This window comes from Polyodon spathula, chromosome 3 (genome assembly GCF_017654505.1).
Source record: "Polyodon spathula isolate WHYD16114869_AA chromosome 3, ASM1765450v1, whole genome shotgun sequence".
NCBI classification, from domain to species: domain Eukaryota; kingdom Metazoa; phylum Chordata; class Actinopteri; order Acipenseriformes; family Polyodontidae; genus Polyodon; species Polyodon spathula.
Genome location: NC_054536.1, coordinates 78,054,953 through 78,074,840, shown reverse-complemented (window position 1 = coordinate 78,074,840; position 19,888 = coordinate 78,054,953). Strand labels below are relative to the sequence as shown.

Here is a 19,888-nt window from a genome sequence, read left to right as displayed (position 1 = left end):
GACATAAAATTGCATTTTCATCTACAGTTAGCAAAAAGAAAATGTGTCACTTTTGAGTAATGAGTCACTCTGTAAGTAAATCATACTATTTAAAAAAAAAAAAAATGACCTGATTAAAACACAGCTTGAAATACCGATAGGGTTACCCATTTACAGAGGAACTCTTCTAGCCTTAACACTCGCAAACTCGTCTATTGCAGCATCAAAGTTTATTGCTGTGCTCGATGGAGAAAATCGGGAAGTTAAGCCCCTTTCACACTGCCACTCCTACCCGGGTCCTGGTTACACGGGTCACAATCCTACGTAGTGTGAAACCACGTACCTGGGTCCCAGCCCAGCAACACTTTGACCCGGGTTGAGCGAGACAAAATGCATGACAGCTGTTCGTAAGCCTACGAAGTAACAAACAGCAACGTCTGCATGAAGGTTTCATTTCCGCAAGGAACATTTCTGTTTTAGTCTGTTTAACCATGTTTTTGTTGATTGAGACACAGCATGGGCCAGGGACGAAGAAACATTTGGGCTGATGGTTCAATCCAGAGACGCTTGGATAAGTGTCCGTAACAAGCTACTTCCGGGGCATTGATATGTGTATTGTTTACTTGCATCTGTCACCCAGGTCAACCCTGCTTTATCAAAAGCTGTGTGAAATTGTGTAGCCGACTTGCACGACACCGAGTCCTGACCTGGGTAGGTTCCAACCCAGGTAGAGCACGCCAGTGTGAAAGGGGCTTTGGAGAGATGTTCTTGTCAAGCTTCCACCAGAGTCAGCAACCTGACAGTCAATTCTACCACTGTTGAGAAAGCTTGCTTGATTCTTCTTCTCGCCCTTCTGTTTTCTGAATTAGGCTCCAGGTGGCTTCTTTGGAGGCATTTTGGTAATGTATTTATTTAGTTTCCACTTTGTATTAAAAGTTTCTCACATTACATGGTTTTTGTAGAACCAGGTTAGTGGTCATTAAGACCGTTGCTAAGGAAGTGATGCATTCCCGTTTCTAGTGCAGAGGCGCATGCAATCTTCAGACTATGCCGGAGGGGAGAGTGCTGCCAGCCGACAAGAGAAAACATTGAGAAGTTATTACTTGAGGCATTGCATTTCAGTCATTTTTCGGGCCTCACAGCTTTGCCAACGGGATGGCTGCCCTGCTCGCCCTGCACTAGTTACAGCTCTGATGTAGGCCTTACATGTATGGTATTGTAAGCCATCGCTGATGTACTCAAGTGTTTCTTTATGTATTTAGGCAACGCAGAATATAACTATGTTAGCATCAAATGGAAATAATAACTTAATGCAACATTATCTTTAAGTTATAAATACTTTCAATAAATCCTGAAATTAATAAAAAAAAATTCAACAATGCCTTTTTAGCAGTCATTTAGTCCTGTCTTAATAATATATAGTTACTACTCTAATACCTAATAATAGTTGTTACTCTCAAAGTAGTTAGCTATTGTTTTCAGTCTCTCTCCACTAGTATTAGTCTGTTACAGTTTTTAGTTGTTTTCTATAAATCTTTCTTTCTCAGTCTCTCCCTTTCCAACTCGACTCCCTAAAAATGTAAAAAAAAAAAAAAAGTTTTTCTATTTTTATATATATAATTATTAAAAAGCTGATACTACACTCATGCCAATAAAGAAACAACAATATTGTTTTCCTTATTGATCACCTTGCTATAGCAATATAAAGCATATTATTTAGATTTACCTTCCACATATTCGGTTGACAGTTAAATTGGTAGGATAGGTTCAGGGGGACTAAGACGAAGGAATCCAGTAGTCTTCACCAGTCACAAATACGCATTGCAAGTGAGTGGATTCAACCGTGTGTTTTATTGAAAATAAAATAAAATAAAATTTTATTTTTATTTTATTGAAAATCCACAATTCCCAGGCAGGCTACAATTAGCTGTCCTGGCGTTTCTATAATCAACTCTAGCTACAAGTTGCAATATATTCACAATTGTCCATTGAGATGCCGGGAAACAACGAAGCACCAAAAGCTTGATAACATGCAAACTCAAGCTGTGCAACATCATTGCTATGCATATTATGCATTAAATTTAAATATCATACGTGAATCATATGCGTAAAACAGACAGTATGTAGTTTTTATGGAGCAAATGTGTGTGTGTGTCTATATATAATATATATATATATATATATATATATATATATATATATAACAGCCAATTCACAAATTATGTTAATTAAATCCTCATATTGCTTTTTGAAAGTATTGAAATATGTGACTAAAAGGCAGGTTGGATAAAATTCTTGTGCTTTATTGTAATTGAAATTCCCACATTCAGTCCGTTGTTTTCGTCTGCAAAATAAAACCCAAGATAAATTCTTTAAAAATGAACTATAAACATTCACAGAGTATTAACAAAAATGCATTTTAAGCAAACTCTGATATTAAAATAATAGATTTTTACAACAAACAAACAAACAAACATTTTATAGGCAGTATTGTTCCAAACCAGTGGCTTAGATAACTTGAGGTTGATCCATATTGTTTTCCCATTAGCACTATATTAACAAACCAGTACATCAAGTAAGTGTATTCTCATACAAGTGAAAGTACCACCCCTACATCGTTGTTCTTCATAAATGTGGTAAGACGTTTAATCTAGGTTATAGCCCATTTCATAAATGTCAGAAACTACCGTAAATGTCAAGGCACTTCCCCATTGTAGCACTTACAGGTAGTAGACAAAAAATGGAAACACCTGGGTAAATGAGGGACATCAAGTATACTGAAAGCAAGGACTTCCACACTGGTGTGGCTCATGCGTTAATAAAGCAAATAACATCCCAGCATGCTTAGGGTCATGTACAAAAATGCTGGACAGGCCTGGTAGCCTATAATTATGACTAGCATGGCTGCAAGAGGAGACCTCAGTGACTTTGAAAGAGGGGTGATTGTTGGGGCACGTTTGGCAGGAGCTTCCGAGACCAAGACAGCTCAATTTGCCGATCTTTCACGAGCAACAGAGTCTAAGGTGATGTCGCAATGGAACTCCAAGGGAAAGACATCATCAGCATAGGGCAACAGTGGACGGAAGCACATACTCCAGGGTTGTGATATCCGTGCATTAATTCAAAGTGCAAGGCAAAACAGGCGAGCAACTGCAGATCAATTGACTGCAAATTTCAACCTGGTGTGTAAGCAGCCAGTTTCATCAAAACCAGTCTGCTGAGAGCGCCACAGACCAGTATACCATAGTCGGGTTGCAGTGCATAAACCGCTCATCACACCTGGCAATGCACGCTTGCGAGTCCGGTGGTGCAAAGAGCACAGGCAATGGAATACTGAGCAATGGAGAAATGTGATATGGTCAGATGAATCGTCCTTCACCATGTTCTCAACAAATGGATGAGTGAACGTGTGGCACCAACCTAAAGAACCCTACCGTCCTGAGTCCTTGGTTCTGGTGGTTCTTAATGTTGTGGGGTGAATTTTCCTGGCATGGTTTGGGTGCACTCATTCCCTTAGTAGGCAAGGTCAATGCTAATCGCTACTTAATGGTACTGAGTGATCATCTTCACCCCATGTTGCAGCATTTCTTTCCTGCTCTGTGTCTTCCAGGATGACAATGCCCCATCCATAGAGCACTTGTTGTCGCCCAATGGTTTGATGAGCATGACACTGATGTTATCCATATGTCATGGTCTTCTCAGTCACCAGCTCTGAACCCAATCAAGTATTTATGGGATATTCTGGAATAATGCCTGAGACAGTGTTTTCCACCTCTATCAACCAGGCGTGAGTTGATTGACTTTCTCGTGGAAGAATGGTGCCGCATCCTTCCTGCAGAATTCCAGAGGCTGGTAGACTCTATGTCATGGTGCATACAGGCCATATTGGCCGCACGTGGTGGCCCAATACACTATTAAGTGACTTTACATTGGTGTTTCCAATTTTTGGCCACTACCTGTATCTTTGAGTACAGAAACTCATAAAATCTTCAAAATATATATAAAGTGGTTGTAAACGGTGAACCCCACAACAAACCGGTAGTAGTCCCAGTTTGGTAGATATCGTCAGGTCTGAACCATATGATGAGCCATCCATATACATCTCTACGAACCATAGAGACGGGGTTACGACAACCGTCGTTGTATATATTATATATATCTATATATATATATATATATATATATATATATATATATATATATATATATATATATATATAGTTGTAGTCAAAAGTTTACATACTCCAATGGAAATGTACAATTTCTAGAAGTTTCTCAAAAACAAAGAATTTTAAGAAAAAATTTTTGTATTTAAAGTTTTGCTTTTGTGAATGATTAAAAAAAAAGTTACAAGAAATAGATTTCTACAATTATTTCAGCAATTTTTTTTTCAAAAATGCAAATTCAAAAGTAGTCATTCAATTACAAGACTCAAGGTACTGTCACAACGATCCCTCGGTCTGAAAGAAAGAAGGTTCTATCACCAAGAACAAGTAGAAGAATTGTGAGGAAGGTTAATAACAATCTGAGATTGACTGCCAAAGATATTCAAAGTGAATTGACTGCAAGTGGCCTGGGGTTTCCATTTCAATCACAGGGTGAGTATTGCATGGTGAAGGAATCAATGGTCACAGGAAAAGGAAAAAAGCCACTCTTAGGAAAACATCACAAGGACAATTGCTTAAAGTTTGCAAAACGGCATTTGAATGATGGATATGAGTTTTGGTCAAAGGTTTTGTGGAGTGATGAAACAAAAATCAAGCTATTTGTTCACGCTGACAGTTGTTACGTTTGGAGAAAGTCTGGTGAGGGGTACAAAAAAAAGAATACCACCACACCTTGGAATTTGAATGAACTGGAATGGTCAAAAATCACTAAAGAATCATGCCAAAAGCTCAATAACAAAAATCCTAATCGTTTAAAAGAGGTTATTATTGCTAAAGGTGCCTCAACTAGCTATTAATTTAATTTTCCTTGTCAGGGTATGAATACTTTTGAATTAGCATTTATGGAGTTATGAAGAAAAAAAAAATCAGAACTAAATAATTGTAACTTTTTTTCCTCATCCACAAATTAAAATTAACTAAAATTCTTTGTCTAGAATTTCTAGAAATGATAAATTTCCATTGGGGCATGTAAACTTTTGACTACAACTGTGTGTGTATATACAGTGGCTCTCAAAAGTATTCACCCCCCTTGGAATTTTCCACATTTGATTGTGTTACAACATGGAATCAAAATGGATTTAATTATGAGTTTTTGCCACTGATCAACACAAAAAAGTCCATAATGTCAAAGTGAAAAATAAAATCTACAAATTGTTCTACATTAACTACAAATATAAAACAAAAAAATAATTGATTGTATAAGTATTCACCCCCTTTTCTATGACACACCTAAATAAGCTCTGGTGCAACCAATTGTCTTTAGAAGTCACATAATTAGTTGAATGGAGTCCACCTGTGTGCAATTAAGGTGTTTTAGTACATTTCCTAACAAAAACTACATCATGAAGACGAAGGAACATTCAAAGCAAATCAGGAATAAGGTTCTTCAAAAGCACTAATCAGGGGTAGGATATAAGAACATTTCCAAGGCATTGAACATCCCCCGGAGCACAGTAAAGTCCATTATTAAGAAATGGAGAGAATATGGCACAATTGTGAATATGTCTAGAACAGGGCATCCTCAAAAACCGGGAGTATCCGGGTGAGAAGGGCACTAGTCAGGGAGGCCACCAAGAGGCCTGTGACAACTCTAAAGGAGTTACAGTCTTCCACGGCTGAGCTGGGAGACACTGTGCATACGGCAACAATAGCCTGGGTGCTTCACAAAACTGGCCTTTATGAGACAGTGGCAAAAAGAAAGCCATTGTTGAAAAAAACTCACATCAAATCTCGGCTAGAGTTTGCCATAAGGCATATGGGAGACTCTGAGACCAAGTAGAAGAAGATTCTATGGTCTGATGAGACCAAAATAGAGCTTTTTGGCCTCAATGTTAAGTGCTATGTTTGGCGCAAGCCTAACACCGCACATCATGCTGAGAACACCATCCCTACCGTGAAGCGTGGTGGCAGCATCATACTATGGGGCTGCTTCTCTGCGTCAGGGTTTGGAAAGCTTGTGAAGATAGAGGGCAAAATGGATGCAGCAAAGTACAGAGAAATCCTGGAGGAAAACCTGAAGTCTGCAAGAGACCTGGGACGGGAGAAGATTCATCTTCCAGCAGGACAATGACCCCAAACATACAGCCAAAGCCACACTGGAGTGGCTTAAAAACAAAAAGGTCAATGTCCTGGAGTGGCCTAGTCAAAGCCCAGACCTCAATCCAATTGAGAATATGTGGAAAGAGTTGAAAATTGCTGTTCAAAAAAGTTCCCATTCAACTTTACAGAGCTTGAGCAATTTTGCATGGAAGAATGGGCAAAAATTGCAGTGTCCAGATGTGCAAAGCTGGTAGAGACTTATCCGAACAGACTCATGGCTGTAATTGTTGCCAAAGGTGCCTCTATCAAATATTGACTCAAGGGGGTGAATACTCGTGCAATCAATTATTTTCTGTTTTGTATTTGTAATTAATTTAGAACAATTTGTAGATTTTATTTTTCACTTTGACATTATGGACTTTTTTTGTGTTGATCAGTGGCAAAAATTCCTAATTAAATCCATTTTGATTCAATGTTGTAACACAATAAAATGTGAAAAAGTCCAAGGGGTGGTGAATACTTTTGAGAGCCACTGTGTGTAATATATATATATATATATATATATATATATATATATATATATATATATATATATATATATATACACACACACACAGTTAAAAAAACAAAACAACACAACAGGCTTTTTTATTGTTTAGTTTTTTCTTGAGTTATCCTTTGGAGTGTCTTGCCAAGTTGGTCTGAAGCTGCATTAGCTTGGTAGTGGTGTGGTGAGCCCTCTGCAGATTTGAGACTTTAAAATCCGTAGTAAAATAGGCCTGAGTATACATTTCAGGGGCAGATCCTATAGGTCTAAGGTCCCTGTGAGTGGCCACTTGGCCCACTGCCATTTTCTATTGTAACTAATTTAAGAAAAGGAAAGACAGTTCCTAAGATTCTGAGGACGGTTCCGATAAGGTCCGGAGCAGGTTCTTGTAGACTGAAGAGTTCATGAATCGAGGATATGAGTCTCTGTGCATTAAGGTGTATATCTGCAGCTGTGCATCGTCAAATGTGTGGGATGTTGTCTCAAGCATATTCCTGTTGATCACTTCCCGAACTCTGGAGTCCAGGCTGACCTGGTAATATATAGGAAACAGTAAGAAAAGAATTACATAAAGGCAGTACCTGTTTAAGAATAAAAAGTGACCTTTCAGAGTTTGATAACAGTATGTGTAACAGGCTGTATTTTATACCTCATTAGGTTGTGTTGGAAATGCCCCTTCAGTTAAATTAAATATACCAGTTTAAGGAACATGACATATGAAACAAGATGTAATTCTGGAGTAAAATGAAAATAAAGAAAATATTAAAACAGCAGTAATTCCAGAAAGTGTCATTACAGAATCATTTTTTGACCTTACTAAATTAAATAAGTCATGTCTAAAAGCACAATGGAAAACAGGGCAATATGGCACTTACTGTGTGCAATTCCTTACATCTTGTTTGTTTACTAAGTACTACATCTCTCTCTCTTTTTAAAACTAGGCTAAAAATGTATGTATTCATATTTTTTGTAAAGCACTTTGGAATTTATTGGCATTAAATATGCTCTTATACATTGTTTTTGTAGATGACTAATATTTTTTCATTATATTTGTATCATCACAAGTGGAATAGCTCACTACAACACACTCACCTCTTTAGGTGAAAGGATTGAAATGTAGTCTTCATATATAAGCCGTGCTTTTTCTTCTATGACACTTTTGTTGGTTTCCTTTTTAAGTTCCTCACAGGCTAGCCAAAACAGCATGTTCTCTTCGCTGAACTCTGTTCGTAAAAAATCGCGGAAAGCATCTCGTCCAGCTGGGCTTTTCATTAGCTTGTCGAAGGACTGCCCCCAGGAGCCCACCTCCTCCAGTGTCGGCTTTGGGCTTTGAGAGGACAAGGGGGAAAAGAATGATTTCCTTTAGTAAGATATAGCTTATCTGTTATGCAAGCTTGAAAACTATCTAATTGTGGTCACTATCTAAAGGTAATGCCACTGTTTTAGAAACTGTCAGTGTTGGGGAGTAGTGCATTAGATGTACAGTATCATACAATATTACTGTAATCTGGTTAAACTTGTCAGTAACTTGTAACTATAATGAATCCTTTTTCAGGCAGATAACTAAATATGGTATCACATTACATTTTATGTGAAAAAATAACATACCATAATTACTTTTAGTTACATAAAAAAAAAAAAAAAAACAGGACTACTGCTTAAAGAAAGGGGCTTGTTACCAGGAGGTTCTGGGTTCAATCCCAGCTCAGCCACTGACTCAGTGTGTGTGAGCAAGTCACTTAACCTCCTTGTGCTCCATCCTTCAGATGAGACATAAAATGGAAGTCCTATTGTAAGAGACTCTGTAGCAGCAGTTGTGATGCATAGTTCATAGTTCATGCATAATAATAATAATAATTTCCATTACATGAGAGTAGATGTTGAACTTCATGGTGATTTGAACTCGGCTCTCGCCAAGATAAGACGTAGTTTTGCAGTAAACTAATGTGATCCATCTGCATCTCCATCCATTTGCGTTATTTTCCATCTGATGATGTAGATATCCTTCTGTCTGGTGTTGATTGCTGAAGTGTAATGCTAGCTGTAGGGATCAGCTCATTTTGCCTCCCCAGTGCATCAGCACACACAACAGCTGCAATGCTGACTTCGGGGATCAACCCAGTGTAGTCTCTCCAGCGCATCAGCATGACAGTCGTCTGGATTGAGCTAAGTAGGGTACATCTCTGGGGTCTTCAAGTGGGCACCTTCCATCCTTGGTGTTCGTTGACTAGCCCACAACACCTCAAGAGGGCTCAACAGTGATTCTGGCGTCCCAGCACCACCCCCCTCCATCCCCCACTCAGTTCAGCCCAGCTTACTTACTCAGTGTTGCTTTCTTTCTATTGTGCTTGAGATCCCCATCCAGAATCTTTTCATCTCAACCACAGCCAGTTGCTGCTCCTTTCTGCTGCTTCAGATAAGTTCCAACACAACGCTTGGCTAATGAACCCGACGTCTCTGAGAAACGGGTTGTAGAGTGTGCCACAAATCCTCGACAACCCACCTCCACTGGGTAAACGCAGACTCTCCATCCTCGCTGTTCCACTTCAGCAGCTAGTTGAGCATACCAAAGTTTCTTCCCCTCATACGCCTCATCCACAGCTTCTTCCCATGGCACTGTTAACTCTACCAGATGAACAAGGCATGCTGGTCCAGACCACAAGACAATGTCTGGTTGAAGGCTAGTGGTTGTCCTGAGCGAGGCTTAGTTTTAACACCTTTTCTTGTTGGTTGCTCTCTTGGATGGAGGAATATTGTCTTTTGTGTGTAATGCTTTGATGGAACAGGTGGCAACTTATTGGGCAGGTTACGCTTGTCTTCCAATGCTAAGGCCAAACATCGCAGCACCTAGTCATGATGCCAAGTAAACCGTCCTTGGCTAAGACCCACCTTACATCCTGTCAAAATGTGTCTTAATGTTGCAGGTGATGAACACAAAGGACACAAGGGATCCTCACCCACCCAGAGGTTTAGGTTCTGTGGTGATGGGAGAACATCATATGCCGATCTGATGAGGAAACTGATCCTGCACTGTTCCATTGTCCATAGGTCTTGCCAGCCGATCTTGGGTTGTTTCACACTCTCCCATCTCATCTATTCTCCCTGCTTGGCCTGGGAAATGGTCTTTACACACCTGATCCTCTCCTCCTCCTTTTGCACCTCATTGACTACCAGCTTCCTCCGTTGAGCCGGGGTTGCCTTGTGCCATGTAGGATGAGCTGAACTGAGACCAAAACCTCTTTTTCCATGCTGAACTTGCCCTATAATATCTCTAAGGGCAGCCTTAGCATCTTCCTCAGCTTCCACAGCTTTCTTTGCCGCCCATTTTCTTCCAGTTCTCAACACAGGTGCTGCCTTCCTTATGCATTTGTCATGTGAATCTACTAATGTCATTTCTAGTCAGACTTTGGTGCACTTAAACTCCTCGGTTAGAGCAGAGATTGGTAGCTGCAGTATTCCTTTACCATAAAGTCCCACTCTGCTGAGGCAGCGTGGAACTCCCAACCATTTCCTGACATATGAACTGATTAAAGCTTCCAGCTTCTCAACTGTTGTCAAGGAAACCTCGTACAGTCAGTGGCCACAGCAGTCTTGGAAGTAGACCAAACTGAAAGCACCAGAGTTTCAGTTTGCCTGGTAAAGCACTGCTATCTATACTCTTCAACCCTTCCATTGCTTGTTGTCTAACTTCTCCCACATGAACTGTGTCCTTTAGATCCCCGTCGTACCATCTCCCTAGACCTTCACTGGCTTCTTGGACACTGTTGGTATTGCCTCACCATTAATGTAGAACCTTTTATATACTACTTTACCTTTAATTATAGAGATGCTCCTTGATTTAGTGGGCTTGAATTGCATTTGTGCTCATTCAATGTTATTGGTTAATCTGCCCAATAACAGATTAGTGCAGACTACTTTTGTAGTCATTGTAGTCATGTCATCCATGTCTGCTCGAATTGGTGGTAGTCGCATTCCAGAAGCCAAGCACTCTCCTCCCACTATCCATTTTGATGCCCTTATAATTACTTCCATTGCCATGGTAAAAGCCCGTGGAGAAATGGCATAATTCCAACTTCTAGGCATTGCCATGTAGTGCTAAATTCTGAAGTTGAAAAACTAAATTGCAAATCTCCAAAGTAGGCTTTCATTAAATTTGTTATTGTCATCAGTACGCTGAAAAAATCAAATGCTGCCCAAAGAAGTTCATGTGGCACTGAACCATATGCATTAGCCAAATCCAGGAATGTCACATAGCGCTCCTTCCTCTCCTTTTTTGCTGATTGAATTTGTTGCCAGATTACGCTGATGTGTTCTAAGCATCCTGGCAAACCTGGAATGCCTGCTTTTTGTACTGAAGTGTCAATGAAGCAGTTTTTTAATAGGTAGGTTGATAATCTCTGAGCAATAATGCTGAAGAAAATCTTGCCTTCTACGTTTAATAGGGAAATAGGACGAAACTGACCAATGCTTGTAGAATCCTTTTCTTTTGGTATAAAGACTCCAGCTGCTTGGCACCATGCTCTTGGTACAACCTGTTTTTCCCATGCCACTTTCATCAATTTCCACAGGATTTGTAGAACTCCAGAAGCACTCTTGTATACTCTGTATGGAACTCCATTGGGCCCTGGAGATGATGATGCACTTGCTTTTTTTTCACAGCTTACTCTACTTCTTTCCACTTAGGTGCACAGTCCTCCATTTGGTATTTGGGTGGACTGATAGGTGGAATATAAGTGCAGCAGTACTAATCAAACAATACATGTTGCATGAGTGTACTTTTCATATTTTCTTGCCAGAAAATGGCAACAGGAGGAGTGTCTTTGATAGTTGGACCTTCAAGAATATTTCAAGCTACAGCCTGACTAAACTGAAGAAAAAAACCTCTGTAAAATGTAAGCTCTTCCAGAGAAGTAATTATTTGTCACTGTAACTGTTACTAGTTACAATTTTATGGGTGTTTACCTTTGAAATACCTCAATATCATTTTTGCCTTCAAGCCTACTGCAATCATGGACACAGCAACCTTGAAAGGTAATGGTTACATTTCTATTTCAGGGAACCATGGTTATGATAATAAACTAACATTCCCTTTCATGAAACCATTATTGTATGGGTGAGTGTACCGAAGTCGTCATATTGGCAATATTGCAGAACGACCGGAATGCTACAAGGCCAAGCCAAGGCTGTCTTGTGCGTTACCTTTTGGAATCCCAGTAACAAGTAGCTAGGGCTAAAAAACTGAGGGAGAAACTCACCTATATGTCTGTGTTGTAAGGTTTGACTCGGAAGCCACCCATAACATGCTAGTATCAAAGTAGGGTTTTGAGGATCAACAATGTTTAGTCTGTAGAACCTAGTGAAGATATGGGGAGTAGCCCACACCGCTACATTGCAAACGTTCATACAAAGTTGCCACGCTCCTGGTAGAATGGGCAGTGTGCTTTTCTGGAGGGGGCAAGTTGGCTCGCTCATAGGCGGTCCTGACTGTGTCTGCTATCCACTTCAACAGCATCTGCTTTATACAGGGCTTGACCATGGGATTTAAGCCCTAGCAGACAAAAAATTGTTCAGACTGCCTCCAACTTTTTGTCCTGCCAACATAATACGCCAGGTGCCGCACAGGACAAAGACTGGAAAGGAGGTGGATGGAATGCCTCCAATTCCACAGACAGGTTGACATGAAATGCCAAGATTGTCTTCGGCAAAAAGACAAGATTGTTTTTTGTCCTGGCCTCTATAAAAATTAAGCAGGCTTTTGCAATAGAGAATGCTTGCATCTCGCTTTTCTCTCTTTTCAGTGGAATGCTCCCCCAGGACCAGGCATTTTTTGTCTGTAGTTGACTCTCTTCCTATAAAAATTCTAAAAAAAAATACATTATACAGTAGTAACATGGAAATGGAGTCTTTTTTTCAGAACACTCTGGGGAACATTTTAAAGTACTTCAGAAACCATACAAACATTTCAAGAGAAGGAGAAGCAGAGGAATATGAGAAAGACCGTGAAGACAGTTTCCTGTGTGGGGTACTTTCCCGGGTGTGTCGTCTGGTCTCCCTTGGCACAGAGCCATAAGGTGAGGATGCAGCCACCTCTCTAATAGAGTGATGGGGAAGAGCACTGTTGCAGGAGTAAGGGACGCAAAGCGCTCTAGAGATGTGGAAGAGACGTTTCTCAAGCGTGTATTTAAAGAAAGATGCCCAAAACTTGCAAAATCTGTGGTTCGCCATTGCCTTCTTGGCATGCTCTGGCCCTGGCCGGAAGAACATCTGCCATGCTTATCCTCAGCAGGCACACTGGCCTTGTATGTGTCGCAGTGATAAAACCCAGGCTTGATGCAAGTAAGCAATGTAGTGTACAGTAACAGATGTACAGGTGCTGCCTCAATCTGCTTATAGACAGCAATAGGGTGGGTCAAGACCCGAACAAGACCGGTTTGGTACCGGACCGGGAGCAGGACCATTGTTTGGTAGCAGGCAGTGTAGGACCAGGTAGAAACCGGGTCGGTTCCGGGACAATGACTTTAGCAACAGGTCTGTACAGTACCAGATTGGTTCAGTATCAGTACGGTGATTTTAGCACCAGGTCAGTACGGTATGGTATCGGGATCTTAGGGGCATGGTACCGGGTCGACACCGGTTCGGTACCGGGTTGGGATGGAGCGGGTCAGTGACCTTAGTACTGTACGGCATGGGTCCAGCAGTTTGCAGTTACAATGGGTAGCAACATTCAGGGATGCCCATCTGTTGATGCCACTGGCAAAACAACACAGTCAGTACTCACACGAGACTGATGGAAGCCTGCTTGTTAGAATGAACTAACAACTTTTGTAATGGTGATGCTAAAGCTGTCACCAAAGCGGCATCAATATACCGTGGGAGAGATTGCAAGCAACCACAACTTGGTCCTGCACAGTGCTGCTGAGCTGTGGTGCACAAATACGCGTAATTAGTGATGCGAATACAGTGATTATTTTAATATCACATATAAATTGTGTAAAACACAATAAATGTGAAATATATAGCACAAAAAATATCAAGTTTTTATCCGAAACAGCTCTGCTGTCAGGTCAGTTCTTGAAAGGAAAAATGGCATTGAGGTCTGTGACCGAGTGCTTTTATGTCAACGGGGGCGGGCCATAACTGCGTCACAGGCTTGTCGTGCAGCTTTGATATATCTATTCAGGTTTTGGGTCTGTTGAAGGTAAACATCATTATGGTAATTATTACATTTACATTACATTTGGTACATGAAAGGAAACCACATTGCTTGTTGTCTTATTCCAGGCAGAATAAAAAAAATTCCCAGAAGCTGAGGGCTTAGTTGCTCATTAAATATGAATAACTAGATGGGTGTTGCTGTTTCATGACTACTTTACTTGACACACACATACAAGGTACTGCTGCATTTCATTAGTTCACCAAAAAGTTTGTCTTTTACAGGACCAGCAGTCGAACCAACAACCTGTGAAAAAGGTCATTGCATTTTGCATGGCTACATTCTTTCCCAAAGCAAGGCAAAATATATTTTTTCAGAATTTTTTCAGTTTTACTGTTTCAGTTTTCTCATAGTTTACCATTTTTCATCTAATTGCTATAACAATCAAGTGAAATGGACTAGAAAAAGCCCTCTCAATACATATGCATAATGATACAAAAGGTAGAAATGCAACCCACTCTCCAACAAACCAAACAACAAAATGGTTACACACCTTTCTTCGCAGCTTGGGGTGCCTTCCGCCCTGACGTCATGGGAGGCTCGTGCAGACCTATCACCTTCATCTTCATTCCTAACAGTAAGACTGCAAGGTAGTAAACAAATCATTTTACCCAGGTATAGACAACAGGAGACAGAACTGTGCAGTGTTTGTGAGTGAGCTAAAATATGAAATCCATAACTACTTGAGGCCTCTGGAGGCTGAAGATTTAAAAAATGTCTAGGTGAAAGCTGGTAAATCAGATTTATCTTACAGTTATTCATGTCAGGAAATTGACTGAGCTCAGGGTCTGTTAGTTTATGTATTTACTTTGTATTTCTATTTATTTATTTTATTAGGAATAGTTAAGCAGACAGAAAGTCTTAATTTTCAGTGACTTCCCATGTTAAGTAGCTACACAAAATGACAACTGCAGACATGCAAATGCAATCATATAGAGTTAGATTCAAGAATCTATAATGCAGTATCCAATAGTTCACTGGTCAAGCTATTTGATCGTTACAGGGTGGAAATCAATTGAAGATCAGGAAGGAATGTGTTCCACAGTGAAGGAGCAACTTGAACTTAGTTCCAAATTTAGGTCTGCTGTTATAAAGAGACAACAACCAGAGCTCCACACTTCTTAAAGCATAACTCAACCAAATATTCAATACAATGCAGGTAACGTAATGTGAGGATAATGCCGGATAACACAAATGAAACATAAATGATAAGTGGCAGCTAATTTAGTTTATTTGTTGATTTTAGTGAACACCCCTATTGCAAGTTGTGGCAAAGTGGCTGCTGAACAGGTGCTTAGGTGATGCAGCACAGGAATAATCACACAGAAGGAAATCCGTTTTGGAAAAAGGGTGCTTTATTTTGTATTCCTGGTCTGGCGACCAAATAATAAGCTCTGGTAATACACAGCAATATGTAAATCACGGAGTACAGAAAACAGGGATTGCAGCCCTAAATAATAAAGACAAGTTATCTGCCCCGCAATAATACTTGCCATGATCACCCGTGCCGATGCGTGCAGTAGTGCTCGCAGTGGGCGATAACAATTTTATTATAGTTTGTGACCGTTTTGTGCTGGCCCAAGGCGACAGCTCCAGATCTGTGTTAGCTGTCTAGTGGTTCAAAAAAACACTCATGAATATCTCTTAACACACAACTCTCTGTATCTCTCACTGTCCTTCCAGTCTCTCGATAAATCAAACGAAGGAAAAGATTTATGATTCCCTGGCCCCTTTATGCTAACACGCATGACCCCTTGGTAAGCGATAGCAGCTGTCTCTATTGCATGCAGCTGCTACCTCGTTTACCTTCTGGGTCAATACGTTCCTGCAACGGAGTCTCGCCTTCTTCCAGGCTGACTGACTTCCCGCCCAGGAAATGAACTGTCAGGCCAACCCGTCCAAAGACTTCCCCTTTCGCTACTTAGCGCCCTCACAGGTCGGGAGGGAGATTTCCAACCAGGACTCATTACATTTCTGTCACATGAGTACATGGCTTTTAATCTCCTAGTTCATTTTAAAGCCTCATCAAGATGTTTACAGAACTAAATAATTTTAAGAAAACTGAATTAAAACCAAAAGGTAGATGTACATTACTGCTTAGAATGTTGTGTTCTTTCACTTTCTCTGAAACTCTGAAAAACAAATCACAATAAGGCCCTTGGTATTCAATCAGTGTGGATGTTCAACTGATCAAGCAATATAGAGGACACGGCTCTGTAAAAAAGAAATGGAATATACAGTTGTCTTTAAAACCTTTTTATTTGTGTACTGTCTGCAACACAGTTTTTTTTTTTTTTTTTTGGCGACAGATTTCAGCACTGGACAGATCATTTAGGGATTACGTAACCCCAACACTTGGTTGCCATGGTAAAATGTACCATGGATTAGTGAGTTTTGAAATTGTTTATGGAATAAATCGTTTTCAGTGGTTTTGAAATATGTTCCTTCAATACCAGCATTATGTTTATTTCTGAACAGCTTTGTTTTGTTTTTCAGGAGTTGGCAACTTTATTCATGGATGTGTCATGAGGAACTTGAGAGGGGTGAGTTGAGCAAGCTTTTCTACTTAAAAGACACTGGTTTTATTGGAAATCCTACAACAACCATGCTTTGTAAAGTCACAAATGTTATTATTTGTTTGGGCATTTGCTGGAGCAACAAAAGAACACAAGTCTGAAATCTTCATTCCATTCATTTTAGATGCTGTAAACTGCTTTCATTTTAGACATTAGCTCTCGCAGCCATACACACGTTATGTACTGTGTGTACCATTGATTTGCTAAATTACGTCTTCATAGATGTGGACTCACATGCAGTGGTCCAGATAAGTTGCATACAATCACAGTAAGAATAAGAAAAATTCTAATCTATACACAGGTTAAAGTATAAACACCCCAGTCCAGCTACAAATCCAATTAGAACCATTGGCAGAGGCAACCAATAAAAAAAAGGTGCCTGTGATATTAAACAAACTGTTTTATAACATATTAATGCATCCCTTATTTTATTTTTCTGTATGGCTTTATATTGAAGTTTTAACATGTTCACTGAGTTTAACAATTATATATATGTGTCACAAAGACGGCCGCAGTGGGCGTTGACAGACCAGAAACAGGAACTGACTCAGAACACAGGTTTTGGAATGGTGAAGGCACTGATGCGCAGTTTAATAATTAAACAGACAGAAAATAAAAGGTTTGTAACAAAACAGCACACGGCACGTGAGGCCAAAATAAATAGACAAACAAAACGATTAGACACTGACAAAACAGGGTGGACGAACGCTACACAAAACAATTGATATTTATAATTACGCTTCTCTCTCTCCCCCCCATTCTCCACTCCTGAACACACAACCCCGAGTATGTGAAAACATGCTGCTTTTATGCAGCTGTACCGAGACTTGACTGCTATTCAATCATTCAATTGGAGTTGCGGTACAACTGCACGTGAATTAATAAAGTGCAATTCCCCGTGCTCACATATTATTACTTTTTACTTGCACGTGAAGTGCTGTGAAATCCTCGTACCTAAATATAAATATACATTTTAAACACTCGTGTTACACAGACCCGTTTATATCCCGTGTACCAATGACTATACACCAACATTAACACACAACATATAACACAAAAAATACACAGGGATGGGCACTTTGCCACAATATCACATGCTATACAAACCACAATACATTTGTATAGCATGTCACACATACAACTGCTACAGTCAGACCATTTAAATAACAGTATACAGATAATAATACAAAAGCAGCAATTTAAAAGTTACAATACAAACCAATAAGATCAGAAAGCCATTTTTAAAAATGTACGTTTTTAGTCGTGACTTAAAAAATGTAATGGGCCCAGCTTCCCTGACAAATGAAGGCAGAGCGTTCCATAATTTTGGAGCTCTACAAGATACAGCCCTCCCTCCCGTGTTGCTTTTGTTAGTGATATAAAATGATGACCAGATTTCAGAATGTTATTGAAGGAAACCGAGATATGTTAGTTGAAAATCAGGAAATGCTGCCACAAGAAAAGACGTTGAGTGATATAAATTTACTAAAACCTTCAGTAAAAACGTAACTGGAAGAAAATGGAGAGGACAATGCATCAAATACCAGAACAGCAATTCAACAACATTATGGTATACTGGGAAGCAAAGACAGGTATTTAACGCAAAACAAATATGAAAGTTTACTATGGTAACCAAACGTACTTCACAAAAACAAAAGAAAGTTTAGTGGCAAAACAAAAGCATTACAAAAAACAAGGGAAGGGAAATGGCCATAGGTGCTACTTTGTTAAGCTATTGTAAACGACTGCAACTAAAAACTAATTAATAAAGTAGTCCAAAGTGTGCAAACACGTGCTTCTGGTAACATGGATACCCCACCCTCGGTCTCAGCATTTATCTTGCCACAAGAGTTTATTCCTTTTATTATTATTATTATTATTATTATTATTATTATTATTATTATTATTATTATTATTATTATTGATGTTTTATTTTTTGAACTGCCTGTTTTGTCACATATAACAAAAAAAAAAAAAAGTTTGTGTTTATACGCCATGCTTAGGGGTTGAGTGATGATTAGTTGCAGTGACTGTGATTGGAAAATGAATAGAAATTTAACCAGCATAAAAGATTTGTGAGCTAGTTTTTCCCCTAGTGTAAGTCTGTACTTCTTACATTTATTTGTAGTTTTTATTGTTGTTATGGACTATTTGGCTGTCACTGTATTTGCTGTACTGTCTCAATGACAGCACTCTGTATTTATTCATTTTTAGAAATTCAGGAAAGAACAAAAATTCAGCACTCTGATTGGCTGAAACACTTTATGACATGGTGACGCTGAGTCGTTGTCAGGACATTGGTGCGGTTCAGTTGTGCTTACCAACATTTCTAGGGCATGCCTGAGTCTAGAGAGCTCTGAGACTTCAGAACTCCAATCCCTTTTCTTATTAAACAATGTGAAAGAAATATTCTAGTACAAAACATGCCAGGAAGAGATTTTCTTGTATTACAGTGAATACCTACATACCTTTATACTACTGACTACTGACTTAAATCACTATGAGAAAGGGTGTTTGGGGAATCAAATATACATACAGTATTAACAGAGTTTTATTCAGACTGATAACACTTAATCAGAATTACATAGATACTGTTTCACATTCACTTTGTTTATTGAATCAGTAATTTGAAAAAGTCAGCAGGATTTTGATTAATGTTAGTTTTACCCCAGTTTAAATGGGAATTGAAATGGGCCATTCATTTAAGAGACAAACACCTACACTTAAAGATTACACAAGTCTGCATGTCAAACAAGTCTATTAATATAATAATGGAAAAAGAAAGGAAATAAGTTCTGAACTTTTCATTGTTTTTGTTGGTCAATTTGTATTTTATAATCTCTGTGGATTTATTTTTATTTTTTTGTCCAACACATATTTTCCTGCACACCAAAGATAAATCTAAACTTGTAATCTATATTTTTGGGAACTTAAAACTGAATATAATGTATATTAAATGGAAATATGGGTTTTTAAAACATGGTTTTCTTTCAAAATAAGACTCAGTATGCCACTTACGGTTCCAAAAAATAAAACCTTGTTAAGCTGAAATGTGGTAAAGCAGTTACTTCAAGTCTTGGCCTTTTTAAATAAAGGTCACCAAGATGCCATTTTTACCAGACAAAAGCAAACACAGCTGTTTTACAGTGTCCTGTTGAGAGTGTTGTATATGGTATTAGCATTTGTGTTGCGCCTTGCGCTGTTTTGAAGTTTGGCCTATCATATTAAAGTTTGTGATGTTTGTGACAGAGAAAGAATGAATCTTGATTATAAATCTCCCTTCCGACCTGTGAGGTTGCTGCGTAAACGAAACAGACTGCCCCGGATTGGATGGTCAGACAATTCATTCCAAGGGTTAGGTGGAAAT

At 39.3% G+C, this 19,888-nt stretch overlaps 1 protein-coding gene across 2 annotated transcripts in view; it reads right to left on the bottom strand.

The window, feature by feature from the left end:
- Positions 1-6,827: 6,827 nt before the first annotated feature.
- The window catches only part of LOC121313436 (regulator of G-protein signaling 20-like), a 41,985-nt gene continuing 28,924 nt past the window's right edge, over positions 6,828-19,888 (bottom strand). For both annotated transcript variants that reach the window (XM_041245964.1, XM_041245965.1), the window contains exons 3-5: positions 14,439-14,528; positions 7,825-8,059; positions 6,828-7,264 (exon numbers count right to left, since the gene is read on the bottom strand). In XM_041245964.1, the coding sequence (XP_041101898.1) occupies positions 7,076-7,264; positions 7,825-8,059; positions 14,439-14,528 (514 nt within the window). In that variant the 3' untranslated portion in view covers positions 6,828-7,075. The remainder of the gene's footprint in view (positions 7,265-7,824; positions 8,060-14,438; positions 14,529-19,888) is intronic.